Source organism: Musca autumnalis, unplaced genomic scaffold, assembly GCF_047663935.1.
Source record: "Musca autumnalis isolate F117 unplaced genomic scaffold, ASM4766393v1 scaffold_5, whole genome shotgun sequence".
Taxonomy (NCBI): domain Eukaryota; kingdom Metazoa; phylum Arthropoda; class Insecta; order Diptera; family Muscidae; genus Musca; species Musca autumnalis.
In genome coordinates this window covers 35,021,003-35,035,182 of record NW_027412088.1, presented here as the reverse complement: position 1 = coordinate 35,035,182, position 14,180 = coordinate 35,021,003, and the positions used below count along the sequence as shown (strand labels likewise).

Sequence of the window (14,180 nt, the reverse complement as noted above, 5' to 3'; positions counted from 1 at the left end):
CTGAAATTTGGTATTTAGTCTTCTCATGTTATTACAGGTACGCAACATCCTTTGCAAAAAATCAGACAGTATAGGTCCAGAAGTCAGAATACTTACTTCCAAAAAATATCCGTGTATGTATATCCAGGGTTAAGTCTAGCCCTCATGAACCGGTACCACAGTTATGAGTTTGCCTCCTGGTGTAGGGTGTTCAAACATCGTTCTGCCTTTCTTACTTGTTTAATACAACTTTTGACCGACTTGTGAATGTTATCTACCACAACATAATCGGCCCCATCCTATCGACGAATATGAAAAAAAAACTTTTTGCTAAATTTTACATTAAAATGTATAGCCTGTAATAAGTGAAATTCCAGGAAACGTCTCATATATTGGATATTTATATGTTACACACAAAGTGTGGTTTGAAATACTAATATATTAAATTTCCAATTACCAATTTGATATTAACAAAAGGTGGTGTTAATTTTTCGCTAATAGAAATTCTTAAAAAAAACAATATTCATATATGTACATATACATATTCATATGTACTTATGTAACATGCACATACGTATGTTCTATCATGGCAATGATTTCGAAAAGTTAATATTTCCCCATAAAGAAGCCATTAATAATTAACATTTGAAAACCAGAAGCCTTCCATCAAAACGAACAACTAATTAACTAATTATTAATAGTTACAACATTAACAACAACAACAAAATATCATGAAGTGGCAACGAATTTTATGATTGCCATTGGCAATGAAAATATGGCAGTGTTATGGTAACCATTATCGAGTACTGATTATTTTATGTTCTTTGTTGCACCATCAGATTCATGTTTCGCAATTCTGAGAATGGCATTTATTAATGTGAATAGCATTGTGGCATAATTCCATTAATAAACAGAAGCAGTGTGTCAAATGAGCAACAAAAGGAACAAAAAAAAACACCCACACATAGCGGTAGTGTAGGATAATTAATTATCAATTCGTGGCATAATATGTTATTAAAACAATAATAATAAAACACACATACATATGCAAAAAATACAAAGATGGCTAGGTTGGTAATAGGATAAGGACTTATTCACATTCACTTTTAAAGTAGTAGGTACATTAAATTATTTTACTCAAATCTTAATGAGTCATATACAAATTAATGGTGTATTAGAGTTCTTTCCCTACGTTACTAACTAGAATATGGTTGTATTTTTGTTCCATATCTACCTATTTAGATTTAAACACAATACCTGTTCCACTTAATTAGCAATTGCCAAGTTTAAGTATTATTAATTAATACATGCCTGATAACTCGTCATTTGTTTATTAGGGGACCTTGTACCTGATTTGTTTTTTTGTTATTATCTTTAATCATATTTTGTTTAAACCCTTTTCGCAGGTGAGATAGAATAATTAAATTATTATAAAACCATACAAGTTAGTCAATCTAAACCACATTAACTCCAGTGATAATGTGCCATAGTAGCAACAGTGGTCGTCAGCCCAGGGTTGATTACTCACGAATTCCGGTCAATTAGTCGCTGTGTGCACTTGTTAAGCCATAATTAAAGCCTCTAGTCAAACTATTTTATTGCATTACCTACAACATGCAAACGTGGTTAGTTTTGTATTATTTTATAATAAATACAAATATACACATGTATGTGTATATGTGTAATTAGTTATATAATGTAGAGAGTTAATTAACAACAAAGTACTTCATTTTACGAAGAGAATTGAAAACTAAGGACATATAATTATTATAGACCCAATGGTCTCTAAGGTCAATATATAAATATTAAACAAGTAAAAACCGGTAAGAAAAGGAATAACGGCGGGCGGCGCCGACTATATGATACCTTACACCACTACGACTTCAATATAATTTAAAGAATTTTTTTGTACCAAATTTCGTCACATTTTCCATATTTCATCAAAATGTCTGTCCATTTTCGAACTTCTTTGTAGAATATAAATTTAAGAATCCATGCTTCTAGCTGTCAAAGTTCTTTGGAAAATATTTGTAAAAATTCCAAACTTCTAGCTGTCAAAGTTCTTTGGAAAATATTTGTAAAAATTCCAAACTTCTAGCTGTCAAAGTTCTTTGGAAAATATTTGTAAAAATTCCAAACTTCTAGCTGTCGAAATTCTTTGGAAAATATTTTTAAAAACTCACGCTTCTAGCTGTCGAAGTTCTGTGGAAAATATTTTTTAAAAATCCACGCTTCTAGCTGTCGAAGTTCTGTGGAAAATATTTTTTAAAAATCCACGCTTCTAGCTGTCGAAGTTCTGTGGAAAATATTTTTTAAAAATCCACGTTTCTAGCTGTCGAAGTTCTGTGGAAAATATTTTTTAAAAATCCACGCTTCTAGCTGTCGAAGTTCTTTGGAAAATATTCTTTAAAAATCCACGCTTCTGGCTGTCGAAGTTCTTTGGAAAATATTTTCTAAAAATCCACGCTTCTGGCTGTCGAAGTTCTTTGGAAAATATTTTTTAAAAATCCACGCTTCTAGCTGTTGAAGTTCTTTGGAAAATATTTTTTAAAAATCCACGCTTCTAGCTGTTGAAGTTCTTTGGAAAATATTTTTTAAAAATCCACGCTTCTAGCTGTTGAAGTTCTTTGGAAAATATTTTTTAAAAATCCACGCTTCTAGCTGTTGAAGTTCTTTGGAAAATATTTTTAAAAAATCCACGCTTCTAGCTGTTGAAGTTCTTTGGAAAATATTTTTAAAAAATCCACGCTTCTAGCTGTTGAAGTTCTTTGGAAAATATTTTTAAAAAATCCACGCTTCTAGCTGTTGAAGTTCTTTGGAAAATATTTTTTAAAAATCCACGCTTCTAGCTGTTGAAGTTCTTTGGAAAATATTTTTTTTTAAATCCACGCTTCTAGCTGTTGAAGTCCTTAAAAAATATTTTTTAAAAATCCACGCTTCTAGCTGTTGAAGTTCTTTGGAAATATTTTTTAAAAATCCACGCTTCTAGCTGTTGAAGTTATTTGGAAAATATTTTTTAAAAATCCACGCTTCTAGCTGTTGAAGTTATTTGGAAAATATTTTTTAAAAATCCACGCTTCTAGCTGTTGAAGTTCTTTGGAAAATATTTTTTAAAAATCCACGCTTCTAGCTGTTGAAGTTCTTTGGAAAATATTTTTTAAAAATCCACGCTTCTAGCTGTTGAAGTTCTTTGGAAAATATTTTTTAAAAATCCACGCTTCTAGCTGTTGAAGTTCTTTGGAAAATATTTTTTAAAAATCCACGCTTCTAGCTGTTGAAGTTCTTTGGAAAATATTTTCTAAAAATCCACGCTTCTAGCTGTTGAAGTTCTTTGGAAAATATTTTTAAAAAATCCACGCTTCTAGCTGTTGAAGTTCTTTGGAAAATATTTTTTAAAAATCCACGCTTCTAGCTGTTGAAGTTCTTTGGAAAATATTTTTTAAAAATCCACGCTTCTAGCTGTCGAAGTTCTGTGGAAAATATTTTTTAAAAATCCACGTTTCTAGCTGTCGAAGTTCTGTGGAAAATATTTTTTAAAAATCCACGCTTCTAGCTGTCGAAGTTCTTTGGAAAATATTCTTTAAAAATCCACGCTTCTGGCTGTCGAAGTTCTTTGGAAAATATTTTCTAAAAATCCACGCTTCTGGCTGTCGAAGTTCTTTGGAAAATATTTTTTAAAAATCCACGCTTCTAGTTGTTGAAGTTCTTTGGAAAATATTTTTAAAAAATCCACGCTTCTAGCTGTTGAAGTTCTTTGGAAAATATTTTTAAAAAATCCACGCTTCTAGCTGTTGAAGTTCTTTGGAAAATATTTTTTAAAAATCCACGCTTCTAGCTGTTGAAGTTCTTTGGAAAATATTTTTAAAAAATCCACGCTTCTAGCTGTTGAAGTTCTTTGGAAAATATTTTTAAAAAATCCACGCTTCTAGCTGTTGAAGTTCTTTGGAAAATATTTTTTAAAAATCCACGCTTCTAGCTGTTGAAGTTCTTTGGAAAATATTTTTTTTAAAATCCACGCTTCTAGCTGTTGAAGTCCTTAAAAAATATTTTTTAAAAATCCACGCTTCTAGCTGTTGAAGTTCTTTGGAAAATATTTTTTAAAAATCCACGCTTCTAGCTGTTGAAGTTCTTTGGAAAATATTTTTTAAAAATCCACGCTTCTAGCTGTTGAAGTTCTTTGGAAAATATTTTTTAAAAATCCACGCTTCTAGCTGTTGAAGTTCTTTGGAAAATATTTTTAAAAAATCCACGCTTCTAGCTGTTGAAGTTCTTTGGAAAATATTTTTAAAAAATCCACGCTTCTAGCTGTTGAAGTTCTTTGGAAAATATTTTTTAAAAATCCACGCTTCTAGCTGTTGAAGTTCTTTGGAAAATATTTTTTAAAAATCCACGCTTCTAGCTGTTGAAGTTCTTTGGAAAATATTTTTTAAAAATCCACGCTTCTAGCTGTTGAAGTTCTTTGGAAAATATTTTTTAAAAATCCACGTTTCTAGCTGTCGAAGTTCTTTGGAAAATATTTTTTAAAAATCCACGTTTCTAGCTGTCGAAGTTCTGTGGAAAATATTTTTTAAAAATCCACGCTTCTAGCTGTTGAAGTTCTTTGGAAAATATTTTTTAAAAATCCACGCTTCTAGCTGTTGAAGTTCTTTGGAAAATATTTTTTAAAAATCGACGCTTCTAGCTGTTGAAGTTCTTTGGAAAATATTTTTTAAAAATCGACGCTTCTAGCTGTTGAAGTTCTTTGGAAAATATTTTTTAAAAATCCACGCTTCTAGCTGTTGAAGTTCTTTGGAAAATATTTTTTAAAAATCCACGCTTCTAGCTGTTGAACTTCTTTGGAAAATATTTTTTAAAAATCCACGCTTCTAGCTGTTGAAGTTCTTTGGAAAATATTTTTTAAAAATCCACGCTTCTAGCTGTTGAAGTTCTTTGGAAAATATTTTTTAAAAATCCACGCTTCTAGCTGTTGAAGTTCTTTGGAAAATATTTTTTAAAAATCCACGCTTCTAGCTGTTGAAGTTCTTTGGAAAATATTTTTTAAAAATCCACGCTTCTAGCTGTTGAAGTTCTTTGGAAAATATTTTTTAAAAATCCACGCTTCTAGCTGTTGAAGTTCTTTGGAAAATATTTTTTAAAAATCCACGCTTCTAGCTGTTGAAGTTCTTTGGAAAATATTTTTTAAAAATCCACGCTTCTAGCTGTTGAAGTTCTTTGGAAAATATTTTTTAAAAATCCACGCTTCTAGCTGTTGAAGTTCTTTGGAAAATATTTTTTAAAAATCCACGCTTCTATCTGTTGAAGTTCTTTGGAAAATATTTTTTAAAAATCCACGCTTCTAGCTGTTGAAGTTCTTTGGAAAATATTTTTTAAAAATCCACGCTTCTAGCTGTTGAAGTTCTTTGGAAAATATTTTTAAAAAATCCACGCTTCTAGCTGTTGAAGTTCTTTGGAAAATATTTTTAAAAAATCCACGCTTCTAGCTGTTGAAATTCTTTGGAAAATATTTTTTAAAAATCCACGCTTCTAGCTGTCGAAGTTCTTTGGAAAATATTTTTTTAAAAATCCACTCTTCTACCTATTAAAGTTCTTTGGAAAATATTTTTAAAAAATCCACGCTTCTAGCTGTTGAAGTTCTTTGGAAAATATTTTTTAAAAATCCACGCTTCTAGCTGTTGAAGTTCTTTGGAAAATATTTTTAAAAAATCCACGCTTCTAGCTGTTGAAGTTCTTTGGAAAATATTTTTAAAAAATCCACGCTTCTAGCTGTTGAAGTTCTTTGGAAAATATTTTTTAAAAATCCACGCTTCTAGCTGTTGAAGTTCTTTGGAAAATATTTTTTTTAAAATCCACGCTTCTAGCTGTTGAAGTCCTTAAAAAATATTTTTTAAAAATCCACGCTTCTAGCTGTTGAAGTTCTTTGGAAAATATTTTTTAAAAATCCACGCTTCTAGCTGTTGAAGTTCTTTGGAAAATATTTTTTAAAAATCCACGCTTCTAGCTGTTGAAGTTCTTTGGAAAATATTTTTTAAAAATCCACGCTTCTAGCTGTTGAAGTTCTTTGGAAAATATTTTTAAAAAATCCACGCTTCTAGCTGTTGAAGTTCTTTGGAAAATATTTTTAAAAAATCCACGCTTCTAGCTGTTGAAGTTCTTTGGAAAATATTTTTTAAAAATCCACGCTTCTAGCTGTTGAAGTTCTTTGGAAAATATTTTTTAAAAATCCACGCTTCTAGCTGTTGAAGTTCTTTGGAAAATATTTTTTAAAAATCCACGCTTCTAGCTGTTGAAGTTCTTTGGAAAATATTTTTTAAAAATCCACGTTTCTAGCTGTCGAAGTTCTGTGGAAAATATTTTTTAAAAATCCACGCTTCTAGCTGTTGAAGTTCTTTGGAAAATATTTTTTAAAAATCCACGCTTCTAGCTGTTGAAGTTCTTTGGAAAATATTTTTTAAAAATCGACGCTTCTAGCTGTTGAAGTTCTTTGGAAAATATTTTTTAAAAATCGACGCTTCTAGCTGTTGAAGTTCTTTGGAAAATATTTTTTTTAAAATCCACGCTTCTAGCTGTTGAAGTCCTTAAAATATATTTTTTAAAAATCCACGCTTCTAGCTGTTGAAGTTCTTTGGAAAATATTTTTTAAAAATCCACGCTTCTAGCTGTTGAAGTTCTTTGGAAAATATTTTTTAAAAATCCACGCTTCTAGCTGTTGAAGTTCTTTGGAAAATATTTTTTAAAAATCCACGCTTCTAGCTGTTGAAGTTCTTTGGAAAATATTTTTTAAAAATCCACGTTTCTAGCTGTCGAAGTTCTGTGGAAAATATTTTTTAAAAATCCACGCTTCTAGCTGTTGAAGTTCTTTGGAAAATATTTTTTAAAAATCCACGCTTCTAGCTGTTGAAGTTCTTTGGAAAATATTTTTTAAAAATCGACGCTTCTAGCTGTTGAAGTTCTTTGGAAAATATTTTTTAAAAATCGACGCTTCTAGCTGTTGAAGTTCTTTGGAAAATATTTTTTAAAAATCCACGCTTCTAGCTGTTGAAGTTCTTTGGAAAATATTTTTTAAAAATCCACGCTTCTAGCTGTTGAAGTTCTTTGGAAAATATTTTTTAAAAATCCACGCTTCTAGCTGTTGAACTTCTTTGGAAAATATTTTTTAAAAATCCACGCTTCTAGCTGTTGAAGTTCTTTGGAAAATATTTTTTAAAAATCCACGCTTCTAGCTGTTGAAGTTCTTTGGAAAATATTTTTTAAAAATCCACGCTTCTAGCTGTTGAAGTTCTTTGGAAAATATTTTTTAAAAATCCACGCTTCTAGCTGTTGAAGTTCTTTGGAAAATATTTTTTAAAAATCCACGCTTCTAGCTGTTGAAGTTCTTTGGAAAATATTTTTTAAAAATCCACGCTTCTAGCTGTTGAAGTTCTTTGGAAAATATTTTTTAAAAATCCACGCTTCTAGCTGTTGAAGTTCTTTGGAAAATATTTTTTAAAAATCCACGCTTCTAGCTGTTGAAGTTCTTTGGAAAATATTTTTTAAAAATCCACGCTTCTAGCTGTTGAAGTTCTTTGGAAAATATTTTTTAAAAATCCACGCTTCTAGCTGTTGAAGTTCTTTGGAAAATATTTTTTAAAAATCCACGCTTCTAGCTGTTGAAGTTCTTTGGAAAATATTTTTTAAAAATCCACGCTTCTATCTGTTGAAGTTCTTTGGAAAATATTTTTTAAAAATCCACGCTTCTAGCTGTTGAAGTTCTTTGGAAAATATTTTTAAAAAATCCACGCTTCTAGCTGTTGAAGTTCTTTGGAAAATATTTTTAAAAAATCCACGCTTCTAGCTGTTGAAATTCTTTGGAAAATATTTTTTAAAAATCCACGCTTCTAGCTGTCGAAGTTCTTTGGAAAATATTTTTTTAAAAATCCACTCTTCTACCTATTAAAGTTCTTTGGAAAATATTTTTAAAAAATCCACGCTTCTAGCTGTTGAAGTTCTTTGGAATATATTTTTTAAAAATCCACGCTTCTAGCTGTTGAAGTTCTTTGGAAAATATTTTTTAAAAATCCAAGCTTCTAGCTGTGGAAGTTCTTTGGAAAATATTTTTAAAAATCCACGCTTATACCCGTGGAAGTTCTTTGAAAAATATTTTTTAAAAATCCACGCTTCTAGCTGTTGAAGTTCTTTGGAAAATATTTTTTAAAAATCCACGCTTCTAGCTGTTGAAGTTCTTTGGAAAATATTATTTAAAAATCCACGCTTCTAGCTGTTGAAGTTCTTTGGAAAATATTATTTAAAAATCCACGCTTCTAGCTGTGGAAGTTCTTTGGAAAATATTTTTTAAAAATCCACGCTTATACCCGTGGAAGTTCTTTGAAAAATATTTTTAAAAATCCACGCTTATACCCGTGGAAGTTCTTTGAAAAATATTTTTAAAAATCCACGCTTCTAGCTGTTGAAGTTCTTTGGAAAATATTTTTTAAAAATCCACGCTTCTAGCTGTTGAAGTTCTTTGGAAAATATTTTTTAAAAATCCACGCTTCTAGCTGTTGAAGTTCTTTGGAAAATATTTTTTAAAAATCTACGCTTCTAGCTGTTGAAGTTCTTTGGAAAATATTTTTTAAAAATCCACGCTTCTAGCTGTTGAAGTTCTTTGGAAAATATTTTTTAAAAATCCAAGCTTCTAGCTGTGGAAGTTCTTTGAAAAATATTTTTAAAAATCCACGCTTATACCCGTGGAAGTTCTTTGAAAAATATTTTTAAAAATCCACGCTTCTAGCTGTTGAAGTTCTTTGGAAAATATTTTTTAAAAATCCACGCTTCTAGCTCCGAGCTTTTATTTAGAAAACTTTTTATCCCGAATGTACACTGAAATTGATATTCCACAATTTCCAGAATAATGCATTAAAGCCATTTCTTCACTTCCACACACACACATTTTCAAATATCCCACAGCTTTCTTGCTATGCCCTGAAATATGATTGACACACTCTAAATGCATTTCTTACGAAAATTGATGCATGGCCTGACTTGTTAAAGACATTATCGTATCGTATTAACTAACGATTTGTGATGTTCAGTAAGTCAGTCTGTCAGCCAGTAAGTCAGTCATTCAATCGTTTATTCCTACCTGTGGTGCACCAAATGCTGCATGCAACAGACAAGCACTGACGACGGCGATGATGAAATTCTTCATTTTTCAATTGACGGATGGTTGGATTTTGCCACAGATTTTGGGTTACACGACGATGTGCGCGGAAATTGATTTTAAGGAAGCAACAAATTTAATGTTGCCGAGATATTCACTTAAAATTCACTGCGACCCGTTGTCGATACAATAACTAACTGACTGATTGAATTGCTTTTGCGATTTGTGCTGCTCTCGATTGTGGTGATATTTTATTTATTTTTTTTAATTAATTAATAAATTCTGGAAGGCAGATATTACGGATTTAAATATTCTAAACACGTTTAACGACGTTGTGACACACGGCGGCGGCGGATTGGTTGCTAGCCTATGGTTTTGTTCTAGGCGTCGTTTTGTTCTTGTTGGGGTGGTCTTTCTTTTTGAGCTGAAATCTTGCTTCCTTTCGTAATAAAAATTACAGAAAAAAACAAACTTTTGTTTTGACAAAAAAGAAAAAAAAAACACAACAGGTTTAAGCCTTATTTAGTATTTCAATTTCAGTTTTAACTTTCGAAATCAACGAAAAAAAAATATACGAAAAATGTTGCCCGTTTTTATTCAGCCGACTTTGTAGCTGGTTTACTGCATACTGTGAGTTTTCAGAACTTGTGAATGACTCAAAATGTTGTTGAAGTCTCTGTGGTTGTTGTTGTTCATTATTAACTGTGGCTAAATTAAGCGGCTGGCTAGTCTAGTTTTGTGTTTTGCTTAAAGTAAAGAGCCTGTAGTTGTAGATTTACGTAGCTACGGAAGCTTCCAACAATGATTGTTGGTCTGGGATTTATGCTTTTGATTAAAGCTTTAATGCAGATGAGGACCGGTGGCGATCATGAAACCAGAGGGGAGTCCGATTAGTTTGCAATTATTTGCAATGTTGTTGTTGACGTTAATACTTTGGAAAATGATTGCAAAGCTTTGTTGTTGTTGTTGCTAATGATTGACTTGTAAATAAAATCCATATCAGGCAACTTGTTTTTCGGGAAATGTTACGATCTAATTGAACTTCGAAATCTTCACGATGCGTGAAGGCGTTCCTAAGACATTGATTGCTATTTAGCTTTGCTAATTATCTGTGGGAAAATTGAATCATGAACTAAATAATTTACAATAGGTTAGGGTTGGGGTGAATGGTGTTGTGATTGGGCGCGATATCGCTTGAATATTGTGACGCCAGTGGGCATCTACTCGACTGTAGAGACAAAAATGGTTATATACTGGCCATAAGGGAGATCACAATAGGCGTCTACTCGACAGTTGATGACTACAATGGACATCTAATCTACAGAAGATGACCACAATAGACATCTACACCACAGTAGACGGCCACAATGGACAACTACTCTACAGTAGATGTCTACAATTGACAACTACTCGACAGCAGACGACCACATTGGACATCTATTCGACAGTAGATGACGACAATGGACATCTTTTTCACAGTAGATGACAACAATGGACATCTACTCCACAGTAGATGACCACAATGGACATCTAATCCACAGTAGATGAGCACAATGGACATCTACTTCACAGTAGATGACCACAATGGACATCTACTCCACAGTATATGACCACAATGGACATCTAATCCACAGTAGATGAGCACGATGGACATCTACTTCACAGTAGATGACCACAATGGACTTCTACTCCACAGTAGATGACGACAATGGACATCTACTTCACAGTAGAAAACCACAGTGGACATCTACTCCATAGTAGGTGACCACAATTGATATCTACTCCACAGTAGGTGACCACAATGCACATCTACCCCACAGTAGATGACCACAATGGACATCTACTCCACAGTAGATGACGACAATGGACATCTACTTCACAGTAGATGACCACAATGAACATCTATTCCACAGTAGATGACCACAATTGATATCTACTCCACAGTAGATGACCACAATGGACATTTACTCCACAATAGATGACCACAATGGACATCTATTCCACAGTAGATGGCTACAATGGACATCTACTGCACATTATCTACTCCACAGTAGATGACCACAATGGACATCTACTCCACATTAGATGACCACAGTGGACATCTACTCCACAGTAGATGACCACAATGGACATCTATTCCACAGTAGATAGCTACAATGGACATCTACTGCACACTATCTACTCCACAGTAGATGACCACAATGGACATCTACTCCACATTAGATGACCACAGTGGACATCTACTCCACAGTAGATGACAACAATGGGCATCTACTCCACAGTAGATGACCACAATGAACACCTACTCCACAGCAGATGACGACAATGGACATCTACTTCACAGTAGATGACCGCAATGGACATCTACTCCGCAGTAGATGACAACAATGGGCATCTACTCCACAGTAGATGACCACAATGAACACCTACTCCACAGTAGATGACCACAATTGATATCTACTCCACAGTAGATGACCACAATGGACATCTACTCCGCAGTAGATGACCACAATGGACATCTACTCCACAGTAGATGAACACAATGGACATCTACTCCACGGTAGATGGCCATAATGGACATCTACCGACAGTAGATGATCACAATGTACATTTACTCCACAATAGATGACCACAATGGACATCTATTCCACAGTAGATGGCTACAATGGACATCTACTACACATTATCTACTCCACAGTAGATGACCACAATGGACATCTACTCCACATTAGATGACCACAGTGGACATCTACTCCACAATAGATGACAACAATGGGCATCTACTCTACAGTAGATGACCACAATGAACACCTACTCCACAGTAGATAACCACAATGAACATCTACTCCACAGTAGATGACCACAATGGACATCTACTCCACAGTAGATGACCACAATGGACATCTACTCTGCAGTAGATTACCATAATGAACATCTACTCTACAGTAGATGACCACAATGGACATCTACTCTGCAATAGATTACCATAATGGACATCTACTCTACAGTAGATGACCACAATGGACATCTACTCTACAGTAGATGACCACAATGGACATCTACTCTACAGTAGATGACCGCAATCGACATCTACTCTGCAGTAGATGACCACAATCGACATCTAATCTGCAGTAGATGGTCATAATGGACATATACTCTACAGTAGATGACCAAAATAGACATCTTCTCTACAGTAGATGACCACAATGGACATCTACTCTACAGTAGATGACACAATGGACATCTACTCCACAGTAGATGGCCACAATGGACATCTACTCCACAGTAGATGGCCACAATGGACATCTACTCCACAGAAGATGACCACAATGGACATCTACTCCACATAAGATGACCACAATCGACATCTAATCTGCAGTAGATGGTCATAATGGACATATACTCTACAGTAGATGACCAAAATAGACATCTTCTCTACAGTAGATGACCACAATGGACATCTACTCTACAGTAGATGACACAATGGACATCTACTCCACAGTAGATGACCACAATGGACATCTACTCCACAGTAGATGACCACAATGGACATCTACTCCACAGTAGATGACCACAATGGACAGCTACTCCACAGTAGATGACCACATTGGACATCTACTCTACAGTACAATGGACAGTAGATGACCACAATTGACATCTACTCAACAGTAGATGACCACAATGGACATCTACTCCACAGTAGATGACCACAATGGACATTTACTCCACAGTAGATGACCACAATGAACATCTACTCCACAGTAGATGACCTTAATGGACATCTACTCCACAGTAGATTACTACAATGGACATCTACTCCACAGTAGATGACCACGATGGTAGATGACCACAATGGACATCTACTCTACAGTAGTTGACCACATCTACTCTACAGTAGATGACCACATCTACTCTACAGTAGATGACCACAATGGACATCTACTCTACAGTTGATTACCATAATGGACATCTACTCCACAGTAGATGACCGCAATGGACATCTACTCCACAGTAGATGACCACAATGAACATCTACTCCACAGTAGATGACCAGAATGCACATCTTCTCCACAGTAGACCACAATGGACATCTACTCCACAGTAGATGACCACAATGCACATCTACTCCACAGTAGATGACCACATTGGACATCTACTCTACAGTACAATGGACAGTAGATGACCACAATTGACATCTACTCAACAGTAGATGACCACAATGGACATCTACTCCACAGTAGATGACCACAATGGACATTTACTCCACAGTAGATGACCACAATGAACATCTACTCCACAGTAGATGACCTTAATGGACATCTACTCCACAGTAGATTACTACAATGGACATCTACTCCACAGTAGATGACCACGATGGTAGATGACCACAATGGACATCTACTCTACAGTAGTTGACCACATCTACTCTACAGTAGATGACCACATCTACTCTACAGTAGATGACCACAATGGACATCTACTCTACAGTTGATTACCATAATGGACATCTACTCCACAGTAGATGGCCACAATGGGCATCTACTCGACAATAGAGTACCACAAAATGTATCTACTCGACTGCCGTGCCACAATGGCCACGATTCAACAGTAAATGACTTCAATGGGTATCTACACGACAGTATAGGCCAAAATGACTATCTACTTGTCACTAGATGGCCACAATTGACATCTACTCACCAATAGATGATCACACTGGACATCGGTTATATCATTCACTACATAGAAACAGCCTAATATACACCAATAACTTGTTTACATTCTAGTTTCTTTTTATTTTGTGTCTAGAGAATGCAAGTGCTAACTTTTTTCAATTGGTAGCAAAAAAAAAAAAAAAAAAAAAAAAACAACAATAATGTTGAAATATTTCCACAAATTTAAACATCTTTTTGGTTTACACAATTTTTGTGGTAGCCGCCAATTCATAGCTGCTCATTGATATGAGATTTCACACAATAACAAGCGACTGTTAGAATAGGTTCTAATTTGGAATTTATTTGCACGTTATTTCTTTTTGTTGTTTCTGTTTCTGTTTTATTATTTATTC

The 14,180-nt window shown here is 33.9% G+C and overlaps 1 protein-coding gene across 2 annotated transcripts in view; it reads right to left on the bottom strand.

The window, feature by feature from the left end:
• LOC141404907 (uncharacterized) overlaps positions 1-10,228 on the bottom strand; it is a 127,292-nt gene extending 117,064 nt beyond the window's left edge. Inside the window, exon 1 of one of the 2 annotated variants that reach the window (XM_073988740.1) lies at positions 9,098-10,228. In XM_073988740.1, coding sequence (XP_073844841.1) covers positions 9,098-9,163 — 66 coding nt within the window. In that variant the 5' untranslated portion in view covers positions 9,164-10,228. The remainder of the gene's footprint in view (positions 1-9,097) is intronic. The other variant, XM_073988738.1, reaches the window with a different exon arrangement.
• Positions 10,229-14,180: the final 3,952 nt, after the last annotated feature.